The sequence below is a fragment of the Canis lupus genome, chromosome 1 (genome assembly GCF_003254725.2).
Source record: "Canis lupus dingo isolate Sandy chromosome 1, ASM325472v2, whole genome shotgun sequence".
Classification (NCBI taxonomy): Eukaryota; Metazoa; Chordata; class Mammalia; order Carnivora; family Canidae; genus Canis; species Canis lupus.
The window spans coordinates 113857583-113874232 of NC_064243.1; the positions used below are offsets into that span (position 1 = coordinate 113857583).

Below are 16650 nucleotides of genomic sequence, written 5' to 3' on the forward strand. Positions count from 1 at the left end.
ACCTCCGAGGTAAGAAGCAGAGATGTCTCCAGTGTTCTCACTGTCGCTAACATTCACATGTTCAGTATATATTTCTTGAGTGCCTGCCGTGTGCACGGTCCTGTCCTGCGAGATTCTGAGGTCAGAGTCCTCATCAGCAAAGGCCCGGTCCCGTGATTAGGTTCCCAGCCCAATGACGGAAACACACCTATCACCAAACGACGGACAGCGCAGCCTGGTGGGGGCTGGAGGAGGGGAGGCAAGAGGCAGAAGGATCAGAGATGCGGTGAAGGAGGCACAGTAATCTACAGGATCCCAAAAGGTGCTCCAACCAGCCTGGGGCAGAGAGGGCTCTCTAAAGGGGTAACCGGGTTATCTGGAGAAAAAGAAACATAATAGTAAAAAACAACAACAACGACAACAACAAAAAACAGAGTTTACAATTACACACTGTTAAGTGCTACACATATAACCACAGCTAGTAAGCGGCACAGCCAGGATTCAGATGGACACTGTCAGGCTCAAGTCCTGGCACTTGCACCACTTGGCCCCATCGCACTGGGAGCTCCTTCATGGGGACTTGTCTTGTGCACTGCTGAATCCCCAGCTCCTAGAACAAGGCCTGGCATGTTCACAGGAGGTGCTTCCTAGATATTTGTCTTTTCAAAGTTTACCAGTCACACGAAATTGGAAAAATAGTACAGAGAATCCTGTATAATTTCCACCCAGCTTGAAAGCTGATAATAACATCAGATGTAACCATGGTGCGTTGCCAAAACCAGGACTCCGGCATTGCTCCAATACCATTAGGTCAGGTACAGAACTTATTTTGAATCATACAAGAGTTTCTTTTTTTTTTTTTTAAGATTTTATTTATTTGGGGGAGAGGGAGAGACAGAGCCAGAGAGAGCAGGGGAAGGGGCACAGGGAGAGGGAGAAGCAGACTCCCTGCTCCCTGGGAGCAAGATGTGGGGCTCGCTTGAAGGACCCTGAGATCATGACCTGAGCCAAAGGCAGAGGCTTAACTGCTTAACTGACTGAACCCCCCCCCCCTTGTGTCCCATGGATGTTTTTTTTTTTTTTTTCGTTTTTTTTGTTTTTGTTTTTTAATTTAAATCTAAATTTAGTTTCCATGGAAGGAAACTAAACTTTTTTTTTTTTTTTTAAGATTTTATACTTATTCACGAGAGACAGAGAAAGGCAGAGGGAGAAGCAGGCTCCATGCTGGAAGCCCGACGACTAGGGACTCGACCCTGGACTTCAGGATCACGCCCTGAGCCGAAGGCAAGGCACTCAACTGCTGAACCACCCAGGTATCCCGAGTCCCAACTCTTGATCTGAGCTTGGGTCATGACCTTGGGGTCCTGGACCAAGCCCCAGGTCAGGGTCCAGGCTCATCAGGGAGTGTCCTTAGGATTCTCCCTATGCCCCTCTCCCACTACTCACTCACGTGCACTCTCTCCCTCCCTCTCTTTCTCTAAAATAAATAAATCTAAAAAAAGGAAGAGTTATGACCTACTGCGCTTTGTGAGCTCTGAGCACTTCCTGTGTTAACCCTTGGGCCTGTGCCTCAAACATATAAAGATCATGAGAGGGGATGCCTGGGTGGCTCAGTGGTTGAGCATCTGCCTTTGGCTCAGATTGTGATCCCAAAGTCCAAGGATCAAGTCCCGCATTGGGCTTCCTGCGAGGAGCCTGCTTCTCTCTCTGCCTATGTCTCTGCCTCTGTGTGTGTGTGTGTGTGTGTGTCTCACGAATAAATAAACCTTAAAAAAAAAAAAATCATGAGACACACCGAATTTCCTGCATGATGCTAAGCAAGTTTCTACCCCTCTTTGGGCTACAGTTTGCCTCTCTGTGAAATGGGCTTTTCTCTGCCAGCGTCATATTGAGAGCTAACACTTACTGAGCATGTTATCTGCGGCCTCTGATAGAAAATGCTTTGTGCACATTTAAGACATTTCTCCGAGGCTCTGTTCCTTTTCCGGCTCTTTCCCTCTAGTTCAGATTGCACAACCTCTTTTACTCTTATCTTCAAGCTTGAGAATTCTTTCTTCTGACTGTTCAAATCTATTACTGAGCCCCTCCAGAGAATTTTGCATTTTAGATATTGTACTTTTCAACTCCAGAATTTCCATCCGATTCTTTTTTAAATAACACCTGCCTGTCCGTTGGTGTTCTCGATTCGGTGCTTGTACTTCCGTTACTCACGGTTGCCTGTCCCTCTCCAAACATGTTTGCAGCAGCTACTGGGTTTTTGGTTTTGGTTTGGTTTGAAAGGCTCCATGCCCAGTGTGAGCCCAACACAGGGCTTGAACCCACCACCCAGAGATCAAGACTTGAGCTGAGATCAAGAGTCTGAGCCACCCAGGCATCCCTGAGGAGGCTACTTTGAAGGCTTGGTCTGTTCATCCCAAGGTCTGGTCACTCTCTGGGACAGTTTCTGTTGCCTCCCTCCCCTTCCTCCATTATATGGGTCTTATTTTCCAGTTTCTTCACCTTGCTCATTTTTTTGTTGTCGGCAACTGGACATTTCAGATAGCAAACAAGTGTAGAGCCAGGGTGGGAGGCGCAAGGCCTAAGATACGCCCAGGCATCCTGGGCTGGTGGGTTTGGGCAGGTTTTCTGGGTCTTTCTCTGACCTTGCTTGGCTAGTAGGCTCCACCAATCATCAGCTGTTGCTCTACTGGTCTCATAATTTCAACACGGCGGGGAGATTGATCCAATCAAATTAGGGATCCTTAGAAGGGTTACTTCCCAAGCTCCCCAAGTAGGTTTAAGATTAGTTCTGACCCAGGGAGGGCTCTTGCCAGCTGCCTCTTTCCCTGGATCTCTGGCAAAGTAGCCAGAATCTATCAGTCTCCTTCCTCTGGCCTTCCACCACAACCTCCGCTGTTTCCGAGGCAACTTTAGCCTTGAACTTCTCCATACTCTGTCGTGAAGAGAGCCACGGAAAGACATGGAGCTCTCTGCTCCGCAGCCTGCTTCTCCTGCAGACAAAATCTCTGAGCAGGAGGATGGTTGGGGTGGGGAGGATGGTTGACTTTGCTCAGAGGGACCCCACTTTAGGAGGGGAGTCCTAACTGGGGTGAGGCGGCAGCCCCAGATCTCCTAGCTTGCCCTTAAAAAAAAAAGATCTTTTTTTTTTTTTAATCTTTAAAAAAATACTTCATTTATTCATGAGAGAGAGAGAGAGAGAGGCAGAGATGCAGGCAGAGGGAGAAGCAGGCTCCATGCAGGGAGCCTAACGTGGGACTCGATCCCGGGTCTCCAGGATCACACCCTGGGCCGAAGGAAGGCACTAAACGCTGAGCCACCCAAGATGCTCCCCCGCCCCCCACAAAAAAAAATCTTATTTAGGGATGCCTGGGTGGCTCAGCAGTTGAGCATCTACCTTAGGCTCAGGACATGATCCTGGGATCGAGTCCCACATTGCACTCCCCGTGAGGAGGCTGCTTCTCCCTCTATGTCTCTGCCTGTGTCTCTCATGAATAAATAAAATCTTTTAAAAAGATCTTATTTTTTTGAAAGAGAAAGAGCATAAGCAGTGGGGAGGGGCAAAGGGAGAGGGAGAAACAGCCTCCCCGCTGAGCAGGGAGCCCGACTCAAGGACCTTGGATCATGCCCTGAACTAAAGGCAGAAGTTTAAATGACTGAACCACCCAGGTGCCCCCTGGCTTGCTTTCTTGATGTGAAACTACTGCCCTGGGAGTCGCAGAGGGGCAACCAGGGCCCCAGTATTTTTAGCCATACCATGACCAAAATACAGCCCCAAAAGTATGGGCTGGGCTGAAGATGGGCGCTCCCACCTCATGGCTGTGCTCCCCCAGAACTCAGCCTCAGCAACATGTAGTTGGGGGCAGGATGAGAAAGGCTGACACCCTGTCCTACCCCTTCCCAGGATAGCCCTCCAACTGGGAGTTGGGAGCTGGGGGCAGAGAGGGAGCCCAGTCAGGAATGGGAGGGAGTTTTGTGGAGCTGCGGGGGGAGGGGGAGGGGGGGCATGGTGATGGTGGGAGCACTGGGGAGGGAAGAAGAGGGTCTTGATTCACCCATCACTGATTCTCCCTGTGTTCACCAAATTTTTAGTAGATTTTTTAAAAGATTTTATTTATTTATTCATGCGAGACACAGAAAGAGAGAGAGGCAGAGACACAGGCAGAGGGAGAAGCAGGCTCCATGCAGGGAGCCCGACATGGGACTCGATCCCAGGACTCCAGGATCACACCCTGGGCCTAAGGCAGGCGCCAAACTGCTGAGCCACCAGGCGTCCCGATTTTCTTGAATAAATGTTTATTAATTTGCTATGTGCCCTCTGGATCATTCCCAGAAGCTTCAAATGGTTGGTTTGTCATTTCGTTTTTATAACTTCCACCAGTGTGCCAGCAGGCAGGTCCGCCGAGCTCCTTCCATGCCAGAAGTGGAACTCCATATAGTCCATTTTTAAAACACAAATGGTAGCACCCTATGGGTTCTTCTGTACCTTCTACTTTCCCCATTGGACAAAATCTATCAAAGATAATTTCATATTAGCATGTCTACAGCATTTTTAAGGGTTGTGAAATATCCTGCTTATAAATGGCCCCAAATTAAAATAACCAGTCCCTTCTTATCAGACATTTAGATTGTTTACGGCCTTTGGCTGTTACAAACCACTGCACTACAGAGAGCTTTGTGCTCAAGTCAAAGTTTACACATAAAGTCCTAGACCTGAGACCATTAGATCTAAAGGAATGTGAATTTTTTTCTCACGTTAGAAGTTATATTAAATTACTTTCTTGATGTTTTATTTTGTGATACCTTATAAACATCAGGGTGTTTCAGGCAGCCAACATAGCTGCATTTTTTTTTTGTTTTTTTTTCTTAAAGATTTTATTTATTTATTCATGAGAGACACACACAGACACACACAGAGAGAGAGAGAGAGAGAGATGGGCAGAGACATAGGCAGAGGGAGAAGCAGGCTCCTCAAGGGGTGTCCAATGTGGGACTTGATCCCAGGACTCCGAGATCACACCGAAGGCAGATGCTCAACCCCTGAGCCACCCAGGCGTCCCTGCATTTTGGTTTTTAGAAACAGGGAAGCGTAACACGGATCTACAAAAATCCTACAAGCTGGGGATCCCTGGGTGGCTTGGCAGTTTAGCTCCTGCCTTCGGCCTAGGGCATGGTCCTGGAGTCCTGGGATCAACTCCCGCATCCAGCTCCCTCTGCCTGTGTCTCTGCCTCTCTGTGTGTCTCTCATGAATAAATAAATAAAATCTTAAAAAAAAAAATCCTACAAGCTCTTTAGCACAAAGGCATCATGCAGGATGACTGCACCCCAAACCCCACACTGTCTTTGCAGTAGTTACTTCAAACTCTCTGAGCCTAATTTTCTCTTCTGTAAAATGAAACTTTTTTTTTTTTTTAAGATTTTATTCGGGGATCCCTGGGTGGCTCAGTGGTTTAGCGCCTGCCTTTGGCCCAGGGCATAATCCTGGAGTCCCGGGGTCAAGTCCCACATGGGCCTCCCAGCATGGAGCCCGCTTCTCCCTCCTCCTGTGTCTCCCTCCTCCTGTGTCTCTCTCCGCCTCTCTATCATAAATAAATAAATAAATAAATAAATAAATAAATAAATAAATATCTTAAAAAATAAATAAAAGATTTTATTCATTTATTCATTCAAGACACAGAGAGGCAGAGATATAGGCAGAGAGAGAAGCAGGCTCTTCTCCCTCCCACCCTCCCTGAAGGGAGGCCAATGGGGGACTCATCCCTGGACTCCCAGCCCTGAGCCAAAGGCAGCAGCTCAACCACTGAGCCACCCAGGCATCCCAAAATGGATTCTTTCCACTCTGACTGGTTCTGTTGTGTTAAAAAAAGAAAGCACAGGGATCCCTGGGTGGCGCAGCGGTTTGGCGCCTGCCTTTGGCCCAGGGCGCGATCCTGGAGACCCGGGATCGAATCCCACATCAGGCTCCCGGTGCATGGAGCCTGCTTCTCCCTCTGCCTATGTCTCTGTGCCTCTCTCTCTCTCTCTCTCTGTGACTATCATAAATAAATAAAAATTTAAAAAAAAAAAAAAAAAGGAAAGCACAGGCTTGGGGAGCCTGGCTGGCTCAGTTGGTGGAACATGCAACATTTGCTCTTGGGGCTGTGAGTTCGAGCCCCACACTGGGATGTAGAGATTACTTAAAAAATAATATCTTAAAAAAAGAAAGGGACAGGGATCCCTGGGTGGCTCAGCGGTTTGGTGCCTGCCTTTGGCCCAGGGCGCGATCCTGGAGTCCCGGGATTGAGTCCCGAGTCGGGCTCCCCGCATGGAGCCTGCTTCTCCCTCCTCCTGTGTCTCTGCCTCTCTCTCTCTATCATGGATAATAAACAAACAAACAAACAAACAAACAAATAAATAAAATGGGACACCTGGGTGGCTCAGTGGTTAGGCGTCTGTCCTCCCCTCGAGGTGTGATCCCAGAGTTCTGATATGAGTCCCACACTGGGCTCCCTGTGGGGAGCCTGCTTCTCCCTCTGCCTGTCTCTGCCTCTCTCTCTCTCTCTCTCTGTGACTATCATAAATAAATAAATAAATAAATAAATAAATAAATAAATAAATAAATAGCCCAGGCACAAAATGGCATCACTTAGGCTGTCACCAAACTGGGACTTAATACTTAACTTAATTGCAGTTTCAAGTTCACTCAAAAACATGTCTCAACAGGCCAGTCAGGAATTCTCTGGTCAGCACCAATGATGGAATCCATCACATGGACCCCTTCCATCCCCCCAAAAATGAGGTAACTCCCCAATAAGACTCCAGCCCTTCCTGAAGGTGACCTTCCCTGGAACAACCCTTCCTTTTCTCTTTTGCTTATTTTCTCATCCCACCCTCCTTCCTATAAAAACCTTCTATTTTATACACTTCTCCCAGCTCCCCTCTACTCACCAGACAGGGTGCTGCCCAATTATGAATCACTTAATGAAGCCAATTAACTCATCAAATTTATTGAGTTTTTGTTCTTGTAACAGTTGGTTTGCCGGCCCAATGCAATACCCAATGCAATACTCGTATCTATTAACAAACCTAGAATTTGGGAGAGGGAGAGACACTGCTTTACCCATCCATGTGCCCCACTTGATTTGGATAGGCTGACTGGCCTTACTTCCCACCACACACTAGACAACCAAGCCTGGCCAATCATAATAAACCTTTCTGCCTGGTCCGTAATCCTGGTCCGTAATCCTGGTCCCTAATCCTGGTCCCTCAAGGCCATGTGACAAGCCAGAGTCAAAGGAAGCCTCATTTAAATCAACCAAGTTATTCCCAGACACAACTGGGGAAGAGGTACTGAAGGTACCTGAATGCAGCCCTGCTGAAGCTACCCCTACCACAAGATCTTTCATTTTTGTGAACTATTAAATTCTCCTACTTAAGCCACTTTGAAGTGTTTCTGCTCCCTCCAGCAAAGTCCTAGTCTTCTCAGGACACAGTATCTCCCCCCTCCGTCCCAACCTAAGTCCAAAGCACTCAGCCCAAGGACTCAAAGCTGATACAAAATATGAACCTTTATAGATGTCTCTGGAGAGATGGAGAGAGGAAAAAATAGGATTTAAATAACCATTATGTACAACGCCCCAAGGGAAAATTCTCCCGGCCACCCCCTCCGGCTCCAAGGTGTCTGAGACAGAGACTGGGCACCACCAGGTAAACAGAAAACTATCCAGGTTCTGTCTCCAGGCGCTGATGGAGAAGGGGCAGGTCAGGCCTAGAAATGAAATAAGTAGGAGGCATTAGAAAGGGCTGCCCCCGTGCCTCCTCTCCCGCTCCCCAGTGAGTGCGAAACAGCGGAGCTCGGGCTGCGGCTCTCCCCACCGAGACCTCTAGAAGCCCTTACGGTCTTCCAAAGAGAAGAGGGAAATAGCTCCAAAGGACAGCAAGAGGGCTGCAAGACAGAACCCCATTAAGCCTCAAGGACGTCCCAGAGACTCCACCCTCCTCCTTCGTGCAGACGGGAGGAAAGGGGGGCTGCGGGAAACGCAGGGGCCGCCTCGCCCAGCGCCCCCACAGTGTGCGGAGAAGGCAGAGGGGGTAGTTACCTCCCGGGCGTAGACGGAAGGGGCGGGTATGACGTAAATGGCCCGCGAGTCTCCATCTTCAGGGTGATTCCAATCCTCGGGCTGGCTGCGGGAGGAAAAGCCTCAGGCCCAGGCCCTTCGTCTTCTCAGATCTGGATTTGCCCCCCCACCCCCACCCCCGCCCCGCCACGGAGAGAACCCGAAGCCTCCTAGGGGCGCCGTGGGAAGAGGCCGGGAGCAGAGGAAAGGAAGGGACCGGGCGGGAAGGCCTAACGAGGCGGGCGGCACCTGCAGTCCGGGGCCCACGAGGCAGCCGGGACACGCGCGGCCGCTCACCTCGGCCCGGCGGCCGCGCCGTCCTGCGCTCTGCGGTTGTTGAGGGCGTCGGGCAGCGCGTGCGCCGACGGCTCCGGGGTCCCCGCCAGCAGGCGAGGCCCAGGGTCCCGGCCCGGGCCGCGGCGCCGCACGTGGACCAGCAAGAGCGCGGCGCCGGCCAGCCCCGCGGCCACCAGCAGCCCCAAAGCCGGAGGCAGAAGGAAGCGCTGCGGGTCCCCCGGCCGCAGGCCCGGCCTCGCCGCGGGCAGCGCCCCCGCGCCGTCGTCCGCGCCGTCGGGGCGAACCGCGAACTCGCAGCGCGCGCCCATGTAGCCGGGCGCGCAGGCGCAGACGAGGCCGGAGAAGTGGGCGTAGCAGCGGCCGCCGTGGGCGCAGGGGCGCGCGGCGCACGGGTCGGCGCGCTCGCGGCAGTCGCGGCCGCCGAAGCCCAGCGCGCAGGAGCAGCGGCGCGCGCCGCCGCCCTCCAGGCACGTGCCGCCGTTGGCGCAGGCGCGGCCGGCGCAGTCGTCCAGGTCGTGCTCGCAGCGCGGCCCCGCGAAGCCGGCGCGGCAGCGGCAGCGCAGGGCGCGGCCCAGGTCCAGGCAGAGCCCGCCTGCGGGGAAGGGGCGGGGGCGGCGGCGGCGTCAGGGACCCTCGGCTCTGCCCGCCGGGCCTCGGGGTCCCCGCCGCCGCCTCCAGGGCCAGCCCCTGGGAGTGGCCGGAGCGCCCGCGCGCCCAGTCTTGGATGGAGGCCGCGCTCCGGATCTCCCTTTATCTCCCGCCGTCGGCCTTCTCTCGCAGCGGCCCCTGCCCGTGCCTTGTGCCCCTCGCTCCTGTCCTCCCCTTCTTTTCACCGTGTCTCTCCCCAGCTCAGCCTTCAGGTCTCTGCTCGGATGCCCCCTCCTCCAGGAAGCCTTCCTGACTCTCCATCCCAGCCCCGCGCTCCCCCATCCTAACCCTGACGGCTCTGGGTTTCAAGGACAAGCGTGGCTTCTCCTCTGGGCTGGTACCCCCTGAGGGCGCGGCCAGAGCTGCCCGGGTCACTGCCGTGTCCCTAGTACCACTCAGCCCAGAGTGCACGCCCCGTGTCTTGGAGAGAATTATTATTATTATTATTATAAGAATGCACTGAGCTGGGGCCCCCGGGTGGCTCAGTCAGCTAAGTGTCAGCCTCTGGCTCAGGTCATGATCTCCGGGTCCTGGGATCTCTACACCCAACATGGGGCTTGAACTTACAGCCCTGAGATCAAGAATCACATGCTCTCCCGACTGAGCCAGCCACGTGTCCCTGACTCAAGTATTTTTGAGATAGGGATACCACCTTGCCCAGAACAAACAGACTGGGCAGAGAGAGTCCCTTTCCCAGGCCACGGCCAGAGAAAGCACAGCCAGATTCCCACCCAGGACCGTGTGAGCCACTGACCATGCAGGGACCCCCACCCCAACCCCCACCCCTCACCGTTCCGGCATGGCTTCAGGCTGCACCGGTCCACTCTCTTCTCACAGTTGGAGCCTTGGAATCCGGGCGGGCAGTGGCAGACGTAGGCAGAGTCAGGGTCTGCGCCTCCCACACACAGGCCACCATTGAAGCAAGGTCCATCCGCACACGTCACCCCGCTCACCTCACACCGCAATCCATAGAACCCGCGGGGACAGGCGCATTCGAAGGATCCTGGGGTCTCCTGGGTGGCAGCAAGGGGACTTCAGCACAGGGGCTCCTGGGAGCAAAATCCCATCCCCCCTCCTACCTTGACCATGGAGGGCTGCTCCTGGTCCGGTCCTACCTCCCAGTCTTCAGGGGCCTCACCTGGGAAGTCCTCCTGAAATCACTCGGCGTTTCTGGATCTGCCCATCCAACCCCGCAGAGGGGAAGCTCTGGGGGCCCGGAGAGATCCCATTCCCTCCTCTACACTTTTGCCCACAGATGCTCCCAGGCAGGTCTCCCCAATTCTGTCCACATAGCCACCTCCTACCTCCAGGTCCTAGCCCTAAGCCCACCTCCTCCACGAAGCCTTCTCTGGATCTCCCTTTCTCAGGCCTTCCCCCTAACCTGAACCCTGTTTCTCGCTGTCCCTTAGCGGCAGTGTCCGGGAGCCCACGCTGGGCTCCACTTTATCCCAGTACACACCAGACTCATTCCCACTGCCACACTTTGGCTGACCCCAGGCCACTCACCTGGTCTACCCGCTCCACTGCCCCTCGGCCAAATTGGACTTGGGCCCCAGCCCTGGGCCCGTCTCCAGGAAGCCTTCTCTGATGCCCCCTCAACCTAAATTCCCACCCCCCCTCCCTTCCTTGCACCCTGAGTTGTCCTCAGGGTGCCCCCTCATTCCAGGGGCAGGGGTGGGGGACAGTTGGTAGCTACACCCACATGCCCACCCCTTTAGGTGCCACCCACTGCGTTGGCTCTTCCCAATCCCATTTCCTAATCCTACTTCAAGGCCCCAGATGAAGACTGGACACCTCCAGGAAGCCCTCCCCTGACAGCTGCCCCCAGCCCTCTCCAGGTTGTGATCTCAGGGAGCCCCAGACAGGAGGCCACCCGGAACTCCCTCAGGATGAGGTAGGAGGGGGTGATACTGACACTACAGCTGCCCCCGTTGGCACATGGGTTCCCGTCACAGGGCCCGGGCCTGGGTACAAGGCATCCGGTGGTGGCAGAGGACGGGCCCCTGGGAGTGTGGCAGCTGCTGGAGACTGGGATGGTGCAGAGGGGCCCAGTCCAGCCCTCCAGGCATCGACATTCATTGGGCTGCTCACAGAAGCCGTGGTCTGGACTGCAGCCCGCTCGACATGCCGCTATGGGGGAAGGAGAGGCAGAGGGAAGAGTAATAGTGATGAGGGCAGCTCAGGAGGACAGGAATCAGAAAAGTTTCTGAGCACTTTGTGCACTGCTTTGTTTCATCCTTGTGACAACAACACCCACCCCCGGGCTAGATGGTATTGTGACCCCTCGGTTTCCACACAGGGAAACTGAGGCCTAGAGAGGCAGATGGGAAGTGGCAGATGGAGGATGTGAACCCAGGCCACTGAGCTCCAGAGTCTGTGCTCTTGGAAGGAGAATGGAGTGGGGTCCCCAGGGTCTGAGCTTGGCGAGAGCAGAATGAGAGAAGGCGATGAGGGTTCGGGGAGGGGCCCCTGGCCTTTCAAGCTAAATGGGAGGGTGTTGGCTTAGGGCAGGTTTGGGAGCATCTGGATAAGCCTGGGAGTCCTAGGGGCTTCCGTGGGATTCAGAAGTTTGGGGAGCGGTCTGAGGATCCAAGCTTTGGAAACCAGTGATATCTGGCCTGCAAGTTGCAGAGAAGGAGGATAAAGATCCCTTGGCAGGGGTAGGGGGTGGGGGGTGCGGGAAACTGCAGTTTCCAAAGCTCCAGGGTGGGGGTGAGAAGGGCCCCAGCATGAGAAGAGTTTAAAGGGTCCTAGCATCTGGAAAGGGCTGTGGTCCTCCGTTAGAGGAACCCGGGGTGGGTCCCAGCATGGGAAATGGGTGTGGGGTTCCTAGGAAAGTGCCCTAGAAAGAGGGAAGGGGGCTGGAGTGCCCAGGCAGGGCTGGAGAGGAGTCTGGGCTCCTCAGTTTCCCCGAGGGGGCGGTAGCTGGACCGTGGGAGGGGGATGAGGACGGCGCAGGGGGCGAAGGGGGCTGGAGCGGGGCCTGGGGGGGCCTGGCCAGCGGGCAGCAGCTTTAGCTTCCCGGAGGGGGCGTCTGCGGACGCGGGCAGAGCACCCTGAGGCGGGGTACCCGGCTGCCTGCACAGCTAACCGGGCGGTGAGAGGCGGCCGAGCAAGGGCGGCGGGGGGGGGCGCTGGGACGCAGCACTCACGCGTGGCCTCGCACTCGTCCTCGAGCGGCGCGCAGGGGCGCAGTCCCGGACCGCACCGCGAGGGGGCGCTGCGGGGCCGGCAGAGGCGCGCGCACGCGGCCCCGACGGCGGGCGGCTCGCAGCGCGCGCGGTACGAGAAGCGCAGCTCCCAGGCGCCTGCGCGCTGCACATCCCGGGCCCACGGGCCCCCGGCCGCCAGGCGGCGCCGTCCGGCCACGCGCGCCAGCAGGCTCCAGGCGGGCCCTGCGGGGACAAGGGAGCGGGCTGGGGCGGCGGACTCGGGCGGTGCCCACGCAGCTTGCGCTCTGCCCTCTCCCTGCCCCTCTCAGCGAGGCCCCGACAGCGCCCAGAGGATGGCGGCCACCCCTTGGCGAGGCCGCGACCTCCCATAACGATGTCGCCGTCCCACTGGGACCCTATGGCCCCCTATGGCCATCGCGATAACAGTCCTCCCCCAGAAACCGAAATACCCCCCACCTGCCCCAGAATCTTTTATATTAAAGTGGTAACGAGCCCCCTAAGACCCTGTGACATCCGAGATGGCCAAGGGGCAACTCCAGTCCCTTGAAGGGAGGTCGTAACACGCCCAAACCGTGCCTCGGATCTTCCTATATCAAAACGGTGACAGAGACCCCAATTACCAGACCACAAATTACCCTTCTTGTCTGAAGCCTCGGATACCGAGAGAGTGGCACTTTATCCCCAGCAAAGCTGTCACACCCCGACACTGTGCCACAGGAGCTTTCTGTGCCTCAGTGGTCACAGACCTCATGGCTGTGAGCTGTACATGGCACCCAAATCCCCTCAAATTAAGAATAAAACCACCCCATCTCCCTCCCTGAAACCTTTGCTCAATATTGTCTCTGGGGAACCTGCGAACATCCCACAGGGCTCCTGGGACCTCTACGTGGACGTCATGACAGAGCTTTGAAAAGAAAACAGAAGTAACTGACATTGTACCCCAGCTTATCAAACTCAGATGATGACAGTGCCGACCTGTGAGGTGCTATATCCTGCTCTGGTGGCTTCGATTCCAAGATAGGAAGAGTGTCCTTTGCCTGGTATCAGGCCAGAGACTCCTACGTCCGGCACAAGGACACTTCTACACTGACATGCCTAGAGTCCTGGGGCTACCAACACCCAGCACCGCACTCCGGGAGCTGTGAGGACATCACAGATGGGCAATCCCGTGAATGCTCCACCCCACAGACGGCCACGTGTCACTGTCGTGGACCTTACATCGGGCCCCAACTCCCTGGAGCCCCCACACTCCTCACTTCAGTCTGATGACTGAAGACACTCACCTCCAATCTGTTCTAACTCCTCTCTCCAGGTTTCGATGATAAGAGAGAAGGTGCCCTGGTTGGGTGAAGGAAGGAGAAGAAAGAACGGAAGACAGTGGTCAGGATGGGTGCTTGATGAAGGCCAGACTTTAGGGGGTGGTCATCATTCCAGGGACCAGGCAGACAAGGGACAATTCCCAGAGGGGCTGGCTCGGGGAAGGAAGGACAGTGTGGGCTTCCTCTATTGAGCACTTCCTGTGGGTAAACATTAAATTGGAGATACCTGGTTAAATCCCTCAAAGGGTTAAATCCCTTTATAAGGTACCAGGATGATCCCATTTTACAGATGGGGAAACTGAGGCTGGGACAGGGAAAGCCACCTTGCCCAAAGGACAGGGGTCTAGAATTCAAGCAAAGTTCTGTCCACCTGTCTGCTTCTGGGGTTGGGAGATGGGAGGTAGGAATTTGGGAGTAGAAGTCATGAATATGGGCCCCAACTGGAAGATGTGAGAAGGGATAAGGTGAGAGGAGATTGGGGTCCCAAAGACAAGCTGTGGCAAGGTCCCTAAGTGCAGAGAGATCTAAAGATAAAGATAAGGATTCCAGTGTTTCAGGATCCCCAGGGAACAGAGGAAGGGTTCTAAGAATTTGGGATTTACAGAGGGTGAGTTTGAGGTTCTGGGAACTTGGGGTCCCAAGCATGCAGGGTGGGGGTCAGAACATTTGGGATCCCCAAAGTGGAAGCTGGAGTCAGAAATTTGGGGTACCCTGTGGGTAGGATTCACGGGTCTAAGAATGTAGGATGCTAGGTGATAGTTACTGGTTTGGGAATTTGGGGTCCCTGGGTGGGGGGCAAAGTTGGGGCCATAGAAGTTGGAGGGTAGAAGGCCGGAGAGGTTTGGGTAAGGCCTCGGGCACGGGGTTCTCACCGGCCAGGCTTCCCGGAAGGGCACGCGCATGAAGCCGTCGGGCAGCGGCAGGTCGGGCGCCGGGGCTCCGGGCTGCTGGGTGTAGACCGGTCCGCGCGCGCTCAGGGCCGCTCCCAGGGCGCACGGAGCCTCGGCGGCCTCCTCGGAGACCCCTGGCTTCAGGCAGACCCGAAAGAAGAGGCGGCACGGGCCCTGCGCGCTGCAGGGGGACCGCGGCGCCCCGGGGCCTGGTCCCGGCCCGAAAGAGTGGATCTGCAGCTCGAAGACGCCTGCCGGCCGGGCCTGGGGCCGCAAAGGGGCACAGGATGAGGAGGCGCGGGGCCCAGGCGTCCCGTCCGCCCCGAGACCCCTGGGTCGCACCCCTTCCCTTCCTCCCTTTCCACTCCTGCTCTGACCTGGGGAAGGAAAATAAGCGCCAGGATCACCGTCCGGGACAGGAGCTGGGGCATCTGCGGGCTGACCATGGCCTTTCGGGGGGTGCTGGAGCCGCAGCTGCTGGCTCCCCGGCCTTATATCTGAGGGGACGGCTCCGCCCCCTCGGGCAGCCGCCGGGCTCCGGGAGACCCTAGGGGAGGAGGTCGCAGGGGAAGGGGAGCGTGCTGGAGCACCCGTGAGATTGTGATGTGGGCACAGGCAATGTGCGTGTGTGATCTCGTGTGGCTCTGGCACGATTGTGTGTGGCTGAGGATGGGGTGGGGCCAGGGGGTCAGCGTGCGAGGTTATATATGATTTTAAGATCCGCGCCTGTGTGTGGTGTGAGCAGGCGCTCCTGGCTGGAGGCTGTGCCTGTGATTGTGTGTGCCTACAACTGTATGCGGTTAAGACGATTTGTGAGGTTGTAGGTAATTGTGTCGGGGCGGGGGGGGGGGGGTACGCGTGTGCACCTGCATGGGAGGATGGAGGCGTCCGTGACTTCAGGATTGTGTCACCTTGGGGGTCCTGGATGCTTCTCTGTGCGTGGATGAGGAAGCCTGAGATCCTGGACCCCTGAGTGGAGTCATAGGAATCTCTAACTTTGTGGTCGGTGCAGGTACGTCTGTGTGTGTGTGTGTGTGTGTGTGTGTGTGTGTGTGTCGGGGTCTGTGTCAGCTGCGAATAACCGAGCGTGCGCGTGTGAAGATCAGGTGTGGGAGGTCCGTGGGTGTAGCCACGTGTGGGTACGATGAAGATCCGGGGTTCTTTGTGGCCCTCGTGTGTGTGTGGACGTGCGTGGTGCGTGCGCTCCCCGCCCGGAGACAAAGCCCGCACCGCGGCCCGCGGGCCTGGGGGAGGCGCCCCGCCCGGGCGGCCCCAGCTGTATGTAAATGTCGCCATCTGCCGGGCGGCCGGCCCCTCCCCCCGAGCCGCAGCTGGGCGGCCCGTTTGGCCTCCGGAAGGTGTGAGGAGCAAATGGGCAGGAAATTCCGTCCTCACAGATCAGGGGCGCCCCCAGCTCCCTCACAGTGGGGGGAGGGGGCACCCCCGGGCCAAGGCCAGCCGGGGCCGGGGCGGCGCAGATGCTCCGGCTTCTGGATCTTAGTCGCTCAGCGCCAGGTGCTGAGTGAAGCCCGTAGGTGACGCCAACTCCCTCTTCCGCCCCAGAGAAAACATTTTAATACTTCGAGGCTAATAATTGTTCGGGGAAATGGGGTTCGATTTACAGAGCTCTTCTCGAGAAGACAGGATGGTCAGTAGAGTACAGCCCGGCTGACCCCGGAGTGGGCCGGCGCTCAGCGAGTTTTAATGAGCCTCCTCTTAGGGCGCTGGGCTGGCTCCCCCTGGAGCCAGAGGCTCTGGATCTCGAGGTTGGGAGTTCAAGCCCCACATTGGCTGGAGAGATTACTTAAAAACCTTTTTAAAAAGATTTTTTTAAATTTATTTATTCATGAGAGACACACAGAGAGAGAGGCAGAGACAGGGCAGAGGGAGAAGCAGGCTCCATTCACGAAGCCCGATGTGGGATTCGATTCCAGGTCTCTGGGATCACGCCCGGAGCCAAAGGCAGACGCTCAACCGCTGAGCCACCCTGGTGTCCCAAGATTTATTTATTTTACAGAGAGAGGGCGAGTGGTCGGGAGGGGGCGGGGTGGGGAGTGTGGGGGAGGAAAGGGGGAGAGAAGCCGACTCTCCGCTGAGCGCAGAGCCCAATGCAGGGGATGCAGGGCTCCACCAGCCAGCGCTCCATCCCACAGGCCCTGAAAGCAGGACCTGAGCTGAAATCAAGAGGCAGATGCTCAACCAAGTGAGCCATCCAGGCACCACAAAAATATAAGCTTAAAAAAAAAATTT

General features: G+C 55.8%; 1 protein-coding gene across 1 annotated transcript; it reads right to left on the reverse strand.

Moving 5' to 3' along the window:
- Window positions 1-34: 34 nt before the first annotated feature.
- On the reverse strand, window positions 35-15164 carry DLL3 (delta like canonical Notch ligand 3). The gene is made up of 9 exons (XM_049095288.1): window positions 14778-15164; window positions 14383-14664; window positions 13475-13529; window positions 12171-12413; window positions 10934-11148; window positions 9809-10031; window positions 8371-8962; window positions 8056-8140; window positions 35-355 (listed from the first exon to the last, which is right to left on the reverse strand). The coding sequence occupies exons 1-9, from the start codon at window positions 14844-14846 to the stop codon at window positions 335-337; spliced, it is 1785 nt and encodes a 594-aa protein (XP_048951245.1). The 5' UTR covers window positions 14847-15164; the 3' UTR covers window positions 35-334.
- Between the last annotated feature and the right edge of the window lie 1486 nt (window positions 15165-16650).